Raw genomic sequence first — 13,698 nt, 5'->3', positions numbered from 1 at the left:
CAACTCCAGTTGGATTCAAGGTTGTTTCCACTGCTCTTCATCAAGAGAACGTCAACAGAACATTCATTTCAAACCTGAATATACGATCTATTATTCAAACAAGGAATGGGAAACAGTGTTATGTGAGTTGACGACTCTGAGGGAAAAGGTTGGGGATGAGGAATTTGTTCCTGGGTTGGGAGATGGGATGTAAAAGCTGAGGTTCTGTCATCTCATGCACTTTGAAAGTTGTACTTAGACACATAAAAAGGGCATCACTCCATGCCATCCTTTACATGCCCCCCAAGTCAGAAGTGTATAATCACTGACATATGTTACTGTTTTCTTACTCAGAGGCACAGAGAAGTAACTCATTTTAGGGAGAGGCTACCATGGAAATAAATGGCCAAAACCACATACTGCTGGCCAGATATTTCCCAGTTGAAAAAACTGGTTCAAAATACATGGCTCTGAGATTCGTATTTGTGTGGCATTTCTTGTTAACACAAATAAAACCTCCACCTTCCTTTCACTTACTATAGAAATCGTATCTTGGTTTAAAAAAAATAAATCTTTAAAAACAACAGCAATGAAAAAACATGTGCCATTCTTTATCCACAAAGACATGCCTTAAGAGAACATTTGCTTTGAAGCTTTTTGTTTTCTTCTTGTAAAGATGATAGATTTACACTTAGATACTCCAAATCATATACCTCAAAAAAAAAAATTCAGTATAAAACTGTCACTTTACAAACATAATAAATGATCTCATTTAACTAATACACAACTTGTTCCCTTTTTACTTTTGTTTTATGTTTACTGTTGACTTCATACCAATAATATTTTAAAAATAGTAATTGAGGCCTCTCAAACTGAAAGGAGTACTTCCTCAAAACAATGAATATTTACATTTGTCTTACAGCTGCCATGCAGTGGTGTTTTTTGCCAATGAAGGGGGTGCATTAAAATGAAAAACTCTGGTAATGATAAATTACCTTTAAGTAGGGCAGGAAAAAATAAGGTTGATAGGGAAGATGGCTCATGGCCAGAGGGAGTAAACAGAAAAGCCAAAGGTAGAAAAGAGAAAAATAGGGTGAGGCTCATAAAAGGGAGGGAAAACTGCCCTCCCCCTGAGATTTCCTTGTTAGAATTTCTGAGTCAAATATTTGCATGCTGTTACTCCTTCATGAGCAAAAGAAAATCAAGAATTTAGCCAGCTTGGCACAGGCAGGTATAGAAACAGCTGTTAAAATGTTTCTGCTAGCTCACGCTTGTACACTGGGGGCAACAAGTAAACTAGGGTGTGTCCAGTCAACCATTAGCCTCTGTTTGCTTAACTACAGTCCTGTGAGAACGTCAACAATTTTGAGATTCATAAGCTACAAATGGAAATCAATAATTCAACAAGCACTTTCCAATGGTTTCTAGAAGTATTTAGAACAAACTCCAACTCCCCGCCGTACAACAGCCTGCAGCCTTACATAATCAAGACCCTGCTGGTATTTCTCAACCTGCATTGTCCTAGAATCCAACTGGCCTTCTCATCTCCTCAAACATGATCAGTTTGTCCCCATGACTTGTGCACATCTGGATCTTCCCACAGATTTTGACAAGGCTGTTTTCTTATGATTCTGGCTTCTATCCAAATACCACCGAATATTTAAGCCATTCCTAACTATCCACTGCCATTCCTAACTACTCACTGTAAACTATCAACCCCCAGTAGACCAACTTGTTTTACATTATCTTTATAACACTTTTCATTTTCTGAAATATCTTGTTTATGGATCATTTACTTGTTTATGTCCTGTCTTCCCCATTTTCACTGGAATGGAAACCATGAACACTGACTGAATTACTGATGGCAAAGAATTAGAAAAACTGAGGACACTTGGTAATGTCTGACACCAAAACTTGGCAACAGAGAATTTATTTTCAATGTATAATATAATGTCCACTTCATTTTGAATCAACCTAATATAGCACATGAATTATGTACTTTAGAGAGGAAAAATTAAATTTAAAATCCTGTTGTCACCACTTATTATCTGTGTAAACTTGTATAAGTTCCCCTAAAATGGACCCAATAATATGGAATTCACTGGATTATTAAATGTTCTTCATAACTCAGCTTGCATTTGCCTGACTCTCAACAAGTTCATAAAATCAGTTAGGTGTTATGGCTGGCATTGTCTTTTAAGTAGAAAGTTGTTTTCACCTATTCTTTGCCAGTTCTGGAGAGATATCCAGAATGAGAGTGGAAACCATCGTTTTTGCTTGTTAGACATCCTTATCCCTTGCTTTCTGTGACAGTCCATTGGTTTCCTGTGGTGCAGGTCCCACCCAAGAACGGGACAATGGCCTGGCTCTGGCTAATGAGTGCCTCTCCAGGTCTTTACTGGAACTCTCAGGGGAAGGGTGCACCCTCTCTGCATGGGGTGCAAAATCCATGGACTGTAACACTACATCTGCAGTGACCATCTTTGCCCAAATGAAAGCCAAGCCTGCCTGAAAATTAAGTCCAACAGAGAAAAGGAGTGCCGAGAAATGGAGAAAGGGTATTCTGATGCCTTTTTCTACTCTGGATCTGGCTGTGCCTACAACAGCCACACCCCTGGATACCCCTGTTATATGAGCCATTATATTATTTTGCTTATGCCCCTTTAAGGTTTAGTGTCTGAAATTTGTAATCTAGAGAACGCTTTTTTGTGTGTGCGGGGGCAAATATCAACAGAATGCTTTTTTAATAAAATAATTAATTCATTTGTTTATTGTAAGGCTAAGATGAAAAAGGTCCTTTAAAGAGGCCTGATTAGTAAATAAATAAACTAATCCCCAGAATGAAATCATTTTCAGTGAAAGTGGTTAAAAGGACTAAGGCAATGAAGAAAGAGTGTTGCCCTGGGGCTGAATTTTAAGATGGGCATTGAGAACCTCTGAGCACAAAGAACAAATTGTCCCAGGACAATAAGGAAGATTTGTGCTTAGAGAGGAACAGGAAAAATCAAGGAAGACATTAACACCCTTATTCAAGAAATAGGCAGGAAGAGAAGACATTACTGGAGACAAAGAGGAAGAGAATTGTCTTTCAGTGCAAAAGAAATCTAATATGCCCCACATGGGACAGAGAGCAGGTAATTACTGACAAGGGCAGCTGATTTTACTGAGTTCATACTTCTAAAAATGCTTTCTCTAGGCAAGATGCATTAAAATGTTTTCTTATGAGAAGATGACAGCATGCAATTAATGCATGTGCTGTTTTTCCTAATAAAGAATGGTTATTAAACATCTTGTCAAGTATCTATTATGTATGGGCACATATTATATTTCAGTTTTTAAAAATAACCCACTGGGGTGTGGATGCTATGTCACATCCTCACCTCTATCTGCTCGTTATGCCAAAAGAATTTAGCACGCCAAAACATACTCTTCTGGGGCGCTCCCTGTGCAAAACGCTTTGATGAACAAAGTTGGGGACACCAAGATAAACTTCTCCTTCATTTCAAAGAGCTTATAATGGAATAAAGATGACCAGAAATGCACACACAGCATCGCTGAGAAAAACCAAATTCTATAATAGCCAAAAACTTAAATCAAATGAAAAAAGCGAAGAGCGAAGTGATATTCACTTAGGCCTAGGGATGAGGATAACGGGAATCATGACAGTGAGGTGAGAATCGTGCACCAGAATTGCCGGGAAGGCCTGTTGATTCATGTTCCCAGATGACGCAGACTCTGCTGATCTAGCACCCATTGGAGGAGAACCTCAGACCGAGGGAATTGGTTTTCAACTCTGGCTGCACATTAGAAACTTACAAGCATTTTTGAAAAATGTAAATCTTACTCTAGACCAATTTAAAAATGTTATACAGCAAGTTCTACTGGACATGGACATGGAATCATATGAGTTATAGTTTTGTAAATAGTTGGATGTAGAGAAAGCAAATGCTAAGAGAAGGATGAAAAGGCAGGGAAAAGGGAAAGTACAGTATGAATAGAATTAAGAAGCACAGGGATAGAAAAGTAATTTTGGGTTAAGTCAAGTAAGATCTTGAACTGCCATGCTAAGGAGTTTATAGGAAAACACTGATATTCTCTGAATAGGAGAGTTACATAGTAAGAACTCTGACAATGACTATTCTGGAATGATTATTCTGGAAGCAAATTCTGAGGTTACTAAAATACCTTTGGTGCTTAGAGACAAAGAGTTTAGTCAGGATGCTACAGCAATGGTCCAGCAATGGTCCAGACCTAAATCTCAAACTGGACTCTAGGGATGTACTCTCAGGGTCTGCATGTTTTAAGAATATTTTAATTTTGTGTCTTTATTTCAATGATAATCTAAAAAATATTTTCCCAGTTTTAAGGGTAAAATTTCTCTCCAATAATGACCATTGTCACTGGAAGACTTTCACAAGATTGGACTTTAGCTTCTTAAGCCAGTATTTCTCAGACTGTGGATGTACATTTTAAGGATTCAAGATTAACTTCTTTTTTCACATGTGAAAGGAGTTAGTACATTACAGAACTTTGAAAAGCAGGATCCAGACAAGGGAACACAGTTGAGGCAGTCTAACAGACAAGAGTCTGAATCATGAACATCTCCAACCACATTTCAGGAGGAAGAGAAAATGAGAAATCACAAAGATCTTGGGGCTTCGAGGCTGAGTACTTCAAAAGATGATAATACGGTAGAGTGAAGCAGAAAATCTAGGAGAAGGAATGGGTTTGGGTAAAGCCAGGAAAAGGGAGACAAAGCATTTATACTGGATGTATTGGTTCTTAACAACTAGAATCAACACATCCACATTTCAGAAATTTTAGGAATTCATTTATCTTCACAATTAGCCATATTGTGGTCAAAACCAGGAAATGAACCTGCAAAGGAGGTTTACATGCAAAGCTCAGCTCAACTGCTAAGCTATAGCTGCTCACCAATATTGTTACTTTAAAAACAAAAACTTTAATCAGTTAAGTAATTTTAAAAAGTGACCTGTTAACAGGGTAGTTTACAAGATAAAAGGAAGGCTCATACACTATTAATATTTGAAAATTAAAGCATATGAATTATAACACATCTGCCCTCTGCTTACCTGGCTAATTTTCCCTGACATTTATCATTGTACCAGTAACACTATTTTTAGGGGAAAAACAGTAAAATGCAAACATTAATTTATGTTTTTGAGGTGATATTTTTCCAATACCAAGCACATGTTCTGTCACACTTTGTTTTTCTAACCTTCCATGTTGAATCTATTCTCCCTGTTAAATGATACATAAAGGAATCTGTTTTACCCTGAACCTCCTAGGAGAGGCCACTACAAAATATCTTTATGATCTTTTGCCCTAGAAATAGTCAACTAAATGTCTGATCTCATTTCTTTAACCTTTATCTTTTCCAGAAATTAAAACATTAACATGAAAATTTTTGAAACACTGATATTTAATTCTTTCATTTGAAAGAGAATATCTATTCGAATATTTTTAAAAATTAAATCCTAACCTAGAGGACTTTCTATCAAAAGAAATATCATTAATAATCTAAAATGATGAATAATGTCAAAAATTTTAATCACGTGTTCCTGTCAAAATATGGAAGCCTTAAAAAATAAAAAAGAAACTTGACCGATTACATACCTGAGTTTCTGGTTGTACTGTTTGACCTTTTCCAACGAGGCTGCATTTATTTGGGCCTGAAATTCTTCCACTGAAACACTGTCTCTATAATAATATCCTTCCATGCTCTCCAGTGCTGTATAAACAAGTAAATGGACTTTACACATGATTTTACAACTCAATTTCTATACATTTAGTGTAATTGTATTGATTAGTAAGTGTATCAAACAACACCATGTATGAACACATATGCAAGAAATTATCTTTAGTCCAAAAATGAATGAAAACCATTCGTCTGCCTTCAAAATAAGTATCAAACATTTGGTGATTATTTCCAATTAAGAAGGCAAAGGAAATTTCTAGTTTAAACTGTTTCCCATTTTGTATACAGTCTTTGTGCAGCTAATCTCACATCACATATATATACATATATACACATATTTCATGACACACACATACATAATCAGAATATATGTGTGAGATGAAGAACTGCATATTAACATAAAACAAAGTAAAAATATATATGAAAATTATCACTCTCCGTATATATATGCATTCTCTTGTAATGTCAATTAAATTCAGAAATATTAGTTTAATAAATAAGAAGTATAAAGTAAAATTTTAGAAAACCACCTATATCCTAATGGTCAGTTAATTTATATAAAAACAATAAGCATAATCATATATATAATCTCCCACTAATTTCAAATGTCTTAATTGCTATAGATTTCCTCCTTTACTAATATTTTGGTTAAGTGTTTATTTTTCCTTTAAATTAGGTATTTTTAGAATTTTGGAGAGGAATTTTTCTTATGTAAAAGTTGTCAAAATAGAAATGGCAATGGGTCCAATAGAGAAACATAAAAACACTTATAAGCTTCAATATTCAACAGGCTATTTCAAATTTTATAATTATTAATCTTTTAAATTACTACTGCTGAATGCAGTAGGTTCTAAAATAATTAATGAGGTTTCTTCAAATTGACAGAAACTCATCACCATTTTTTTTTTGTTAAAAATAGGAAAGTGACTGCTAATTTTAGCTGTGCTATATTTTTTAAGCAACTCAGAGTCTAAAGCACTGATGAAAACAACAAAGACATTCTGGAATATTTCTAGCATTGTAAGTGTTTAAAAGGATATTGGTTTGAATCATGGAAAAATTAGAATGGAATAAAATAAAATCAGAATAAAAAAGCAAACATGGAAAATTAGAGAGAAAATTTACATCAGTATAGGAAATCAAATTTGTGGGCTTATATCAAAGGATGATTGTTTAGTTGTTTGTTTTTTATGACTTCTGATATTTGCAACTGGTTCAACAAGCTTCTGGTCCTGAATACATAAGAAATAAAAGACAGGCTTCCTGTAAAACAAGCTTCAAATACATATATAATCCTTCATCCACTTCCATTAATAAGACTTTATTTGTGAAAAGCAAAGATCCCAAGAGGACTAAGTCTATCAACAGTCATACTTCAATATGAATTACCTAAGTAACTACAAAGCTAATGACAAAATAATTAGCATGGAGTAAAACCCCAGGTTCGGCTTAGAAGCTATGCAAACCTGGGCAAGTTAATTAATATCTGAGATCCTTAGATTACTCATTTGTGGAAAGAAAATAATAAGACTGCTACTAATTAGGATTCTTAGGAAAGAATTAAATTAAAATAATAGTATTTAGAGAGCCCAAGACTATTATTATTTATTGAACAAATTTTATGTATTAGGCAACATGCCAAGTATGGCATGATCAATATCTAATTGAATTTCCAAGGGCTATAAATTATGCATGTATGTGCTTAGCAACACCGAACACCTTGGGAACTCAAAGGAAAGTCCATGTAAGGAAATTTCAATTTGTGACTTAAGACCCGAGTAATTAGGAGGCTCCTAAGAAGGAGCAAAAGAGAAATTGGGAGAGGGTGGGGAAAGAAAGAACCTGGATCCAATTTTGGTAAGGGTCTTTATGGTTTGGCTTTGGCAAGAATGGTCAGCACTGCTACTCTAAAACCTTGTTATAATGTATAGAACAATTTTTTTTTAGTATTTTTTAAGTTTTTAAAGATACTTAGATTACACAAATATCACATAAAAATATAGTATATAAATACAATATTATATAATTCTAAGTGAATATTTTACATTCCCATTAGTTGCCATTTTCATTATATTTTATGGCATTATTTCCAAAGTAACAAGACAGTTAAAATTTACAATTATGTAATTTTAAAAAATAGGAAAAGATTCTAACAATTTTGCTAAGAGTCAAAGCAAGCATTTTGTGACACATGCATATAATTATGGGGAGATGAAAAAATATGTAAGTTCTATATTTAAAATTTGTATGGCAAAGAAGGAGCAGGAGAGCAACATTCCCCTTTTTAACTAAACAGCTCATTTGTTCATTGTTATAAAAAAGAAAATAGGGGAAGTGGACTTGGCCCAATGGATAGAGCATCTGCCTACCACATGGGAGGTCCGCGGTTCAAACCCCAGGCCTCCCTGACCCGCGTGGAGCTGGCCCATGTGCAGTGCTGATGCGCGCGAGGAGTGCCCTGCCATGCAGGGGTGTCCCCCGTGTAGGGGAGCCCTGTGTGCAAGGAGTGCGCCCCATATGGAGAGCTGCCCAGCGCGAAAGAAAATGCAGCCTGCCCAGGAATGTTGCCGCACACATGGAGAGCTGGCACAACAAGATGATGCAACAAAAAGAAACACAGATTCCCAGTGCCGCTGATAAGGATAGAAGCGGTCACAGAAGAACACACCACAAATGGACACTGAGAGCAGACAACTGGGGGGAGAGGGGAGAGAAAAATAAATAAAAAATGAATCTTAAAAAAAAAAAATAGAATGACATTAAACATAAGTAAATTATGATACAATACTGAAGTAACAATTATAGCAAGGTATATGCTACCAGGCACATACTAAATAGTTCCCTCATTTTCTTTCTTTCTTTAAAAGTCTCTATTAATTTATTCTATAGAATAAATTCTCAGCAAAACTAGATTAAATATATAATAATGCCTTGGTAACTTCAAACCTTACTTAGCTTGTCCTTAGCATTTTCTTATCTAGTTTCCTTAGTTCTCCAATTGCATGATAATCTTTTTCTAGCAGTAGTGTTGATATATTTGGTTGAATAAATATTTATTTAATAGAGTTAATTAAAAGCAGTTAATTAAACTACAACTTGAATTTTGCTTCTAACATTTTTGAAAAATAAGAAGCAAAACCTTCTATTAAGTTTAGGTACCCAGCAAAAAAAAAAAAAAAAAAAAAGACACCCTAATGAATATCAGAGAAATTTAAGTTTAAATCATTGTAGAACTGAAAGTAAGCCACATTTCCACTCATTCTAGGCACACTTTCCCTAAAAGACCAAGCAGGAGTCCCACTGAACTATAAACTATAACTGCTACCTGGGCATTTGAGGATCTCTGTGCCAAGGAACCAGCAGTCAAGAAGAGCTATTGTCATCCTGGCAAAGGTAATTTAACCTGATCATCAGAAGGAGGTAGGGGCAGTCGTCCACAGGAGTTCCTCTTGATACTCCCTTGCTCTAATTTGATGAAAAATGGACAAATGTAGCAACCCTGGCCTGGGAAGGGCATAGTGACTGGGCGGAGGGGATGGGTGGGGAGGGGAGTGTGTCAGAACCCTCAGGGATGAAGATGGTGGTCACAATACAGATTAGCCCTCTGGTGAGTGAGGTTAATCTAGAATAGATGGCAGAAGAGGGAAAACAGAGATAAATTGCAACTCCAAGAGAAGTTGCAGCAGCAAGGGCTAAAGCTTGTACCACTAACCTTTCTCTTCTGAATTATCCTCCTGGAAGGGGAGGCCCATAGAGTCCTGCAGGAGCCACTCCCAGTCCTCCCACAAAGATAGGGACCTAAGGGGTGCAATCACCAAGCTGGCCCAAGTAATCTGCTCTAGTTCCATGGCTGTTTGTATATTAACACACTGATGACTTCCAGATTTTTATCTCTGTCCTGAATGTGCCACTGAGTTTCAGCATCATATGTCATCACAAAGTTTCTATCTTCATTCCGATGGAGATAGACATCTCAAAGTCAACATGGACAAAACACACAATTGCTACTACCTCTCCAAAACAGTAGCTCATTTTCCTCTCACTCTCCCCTATCTCAGCAGTGATCAGAGACCCCGGATCCTTCCTTGATTGAAATCTCCACACTCATATACTTCATTAATAAAACAAATCTAATACATAGCCCATTTCTTCCTTCTCAAACACGTCCATCCTGGTTCAAGTCATAATCATCTCTCTATTAGATCAATGCAGTAACTCCTAACTTGACTTCTACTCTTGCCTTTCTATAACCCATTCTCCACACAGCAGCCAGAGTGACCTTTTAAAAAATATTCATCAGATGATGCTCAAAACTGTCAAAGATGTCCCACCCAACAAAGTAAAATCCAAATGCCTACAAGGCCCTACATAATCTGGTCCCTGAAGACCATCCTCATTGCTGACAGCTCCAGTCAAATTAGCCTTCAAACTTGTGAAGTGCACTCCCACAGTGGGGTCTCTCAATTTGTACTCCCTCTTAGCTGAAATGCTCTGCCATCTGATGTTTGTAAAACTCTCAGCATTCAATTCTCAGTTGTCCTGTCCTCACAGAAGCCACACCAACTCCACTGCCAGTCTATAGAAGACACTTCTCCTCAGCCCAGATCCATCATGTTTATTTTTGTCATAATGATTATTACATGCTTTACTTCCCCAGCCTTTCATTCATTTTCCTGGTTTACTTTATAGTTGTCTATCTCCCAACACAAAAATGAAAGGTATTGACAGTTTGGTCTTTGCTGTTTTATTTTCTGCTATCTCCTTAGAATCTAGACACGTCCAGCATTTGTGAAAGGAATTAATTTAATTAAGCAATATTAACTGGTTAGTTGTATAATGTTTTATAATTCGCATAGATCAGTGGTGTCTCACTCTTGCTGGCCATTTAAATCACTTGGAAAGCATCTATCATATACTGTTATTTGGGCCCTATCTGCCAGAGATTCTAACTTAATTGGTTCAGTGTGGGGGCCAACCATGAGTATTTTCTATAAACTTTCCCAAGGTGATTTCTCCATGTTGACAGAGACACCATGGAGAAAAGTCAATGGGGAGTAGATGAAGGAATATTTATCATCTTAGTTCTCCCATTTTTACTCAATTTATAATTACTTGTTGTGATGGTTAGGCTAATGTGTCAACTTGGCCAGGTAATTGTGCCCAGTTGTTTGGTCAAGCAAACATTGAGGTAATTGTAATACAAGAACATTTATGGACTTTAGTCACAATGACTTTATTGCATAGATATCTGATTATATCTACATCAATCAGGGAAAATGCCATCAGCAACAATGAGTGACCATCCAATCAGTTGAATGCCTTAAAAGGGAAAGTGATTTCAGCATTAGAGAAAATTTCCCAATTTTCCTCTTTGGACAGCCAACGTCTCCTGAAAACTCATCAAGGACCTTCACTGGACCTTCATCGGGCCCACGGTTACATGAGAGACTCATAGAATCGTATACTATTGACAATAACTCCTGTTGATTCTGTTTCCCTAGAGATCCCTAATACACTTGCTTTACCTCACCAGTGGCTTAGGGGTACCAACAGGACTAATTTCCTGACTTGTAGGAAGTATTATGAATATTAGTCAGAAGACTGCTTTAAAGTGATGAGCACCTTCTCCCATTTTGGTTATGGTTTATGCTGTCTTTTCTGTTTGTCTTTTCCTGCATCCCTTACCTTGGGAAGGGAACCTATCACTTGTTTTGTCTGCCTGGATTTCTGTTATCTTGGAGCTCTGGCCTTCAGAAATACATGTTCTCTAAACTTGGAATTCCTAATCTAATACATGGCCCCATCTCTGCAGGATGCCCCACGGATTAGTATGCCCTTCCTCTGCCTGTGGCTCCATGTATGCAAGAAAAATGGGAAGAAGGTGATAGATACATTTGCTCCCTATTCAGCTCTATGTGTTGTGTGACATGACAGACAGTTTCATGAGGACTGTATGTAATAAATTTTCTTAGGAAATTTTCAACTTCACCCAATGTTATTATTTTTCATTTGCTAACAAAAACTCATGTACACACAAAATTAAAACCTTGAAATAAACATTCCTCCCAGGTACAGACTCCATTTGGAAATTTCTTCCATTTACCACCTCTTTAAATTACCAGATGGCAATTTCTACTCAAACTAAATCTGAACGTCCTGTATCTCTCAATCTGATGAATACTAAGAGTAAGTAATGATTCCTGGGAGTTTTATGAATGCAAAGGAATTTCTGCACCTCCTTAGAATAAACAACCCTAATGGCTGACAGATTTTTAATGAGACAAACTGTTTCCCAGTCTTCTTGACTTATCTGTGACCTCAACTGCAGAAGAATAGCTAGTTGCTCATTTAATTTTCAAATTTTATTGCTGGAAGAGTAAGAAACTTAATGTTTGTGATTTAAATTATATTTTAAACTTTAAATTACATTTGAACAGAAAGATTGCTATTACTAAAATAATATAGATTGAAGGACTGTTTTTAAATTGTCTTTGGACAAAATTACAAAATAGAGCTTTACTTGAAAAATATACTTTTTCCCATGTACATTTACTGATGGGTATAAATATTGTTATTTATACTGATGTGTCACAAATGAAATAATTTTTTTAAAAAAAGGCTTAGTGCCACCTGTCATCTCAGTAATGATTTCAAAGACAATTTCTTTTTTAGAGAAAGAAAAGAAAAAGAAATGAAGAAACTTTAACCATTGCAAGCCCAGGCTAAACCCTCTAAAACTTAATATTCCAGACCAGCATCTTTCTCCATCTTCTAAAATGATCTATCTCTATATCAACTTTAGCTATATTTTAGGTTAAATTTTCTCCTAACATATCTCCAAAAATCTGTTTTTGCTCGTTAATTTTTCTATTTTATTCCTTTCCTTAAAAAATCTTGTACTACCTACATTGATCCTATATATGAATCACAGTCCTCCAAAGATAAATGAAAACTATCTTATCACTATTAAGATCTTCTATCCACTGAAACTTTCTTCGGCTTAAATGTATTCTTGCCACGTGTCTGTTTGAGACAGTCACAATTTGTAAACTACGGCAATTAAGGGAAAGGTACTCTATCTTTTAGAATTCAGCGTTTTAAAATAATATGCATGTGGTACAAAGCAGAATTTAGATTCCACATGCCTGCCCATTTTTTAGTTATCTACATTGATTTTAACATTTCATTTTTATTAGAATATAAAAATTCTACAGCAAGACCAATGCAGTTCTTGAAAACTCAAAGAAGAAAAACAGAAATGCCTATGGCACGGCACAGAATGAATGTAATCTTGTTGGCACAGAGAAATGAATGTAATCTTGTGACCACAGATGTCTTTGGGTTTTTACAAAAAGAATCATAGACTATAAGAGACTACACAATAATCTAGATTTCTGATCTCTTCCAGGCAAAGTTTTATGACCTGACCTCAGAAATAAAAAGATCCAGGACTGCCCCTTGGAAAACTACTTCACATCAAGAATCTTCTTTATTCATGCTAATCTTAAATCCTTCTACTTCTGTTTACATTCATTCACTTGGAAAAAAAAAAATCTATTTATAAAAAGAATATATATTTACTGACAAAATTAAAAAACAATTTAACCATACAATGATAATTCTTGAAAACATTCCAACACACATAAAAATAGCTACACAAATACATGGCATAATTGAGACTTCAATACAAATTATTTTTTACAATCTTTTGTCAAATTTTTATCATAAAATATTTTTATCCACACAGTTTCAATGCCCAACCTAAATTTATTTAATGCAATTTAAGTTATGTTTATTTACTTGAACCAATCATGTCTTGTTTTTCTATTATGAACAATGCTGCAATACCATTTGATAAATGTTTGACCTATACATGATAATTTCCTTAATATACATTTCTAGAGTGAATATATCTAACTACTATGGGAGAACATTTGAATGAATGAAAAAACATCATTACAATTAAATTTATAATAAAATCTGATAAGTATAAAGTAACT

General features: G+C 35.5%; 1 protein-coding gene across 1 annotated transcript in view; it reads right to left on the bottom strand.

Moving 5' to 3' along the window:
• The window catches only part of PREX2 (phosphatidylinositol-3,4,5-trisphosphate dependent Rac exchange factor 2), a 328,672-nt gene that overhangs the window by 73,530 nt on the left and 241,444 nt on the right, over positions 1 to 13,698 (bottom strand). The window contains exon 35 of the mRNA XM_058275621.2: positions 5,617 to 5,731. Coding sequence (XP_058131604.1) covers positions 5,617 to 5,731 — 115 coding nt within the window. The remainder of the gene's footprint in view (positions 1 to 5,616; positions 5,732 to 13,698) is intronic.

Source organism: Dasypus novemcinctus, chromosome 14 (genome assembly GCF_030445035.2).
Source record: "Dasypus novemcinctus isolate mDasNov1 chromosome 14, mDasNov1.1.hap2, whole genome shotgun sequence".
Classification (NCBI taxonomy): Eukaryota; Metazoa; Chordata; class Mammalia; order Cingulata; family Dasypodidae; genus Dasypus; species Dasypus novemcinctus.
Note: the sequence above shows the minus strand (reverse complement) of the source record. Positions and strands in the feature narration are given on the sequence as shown.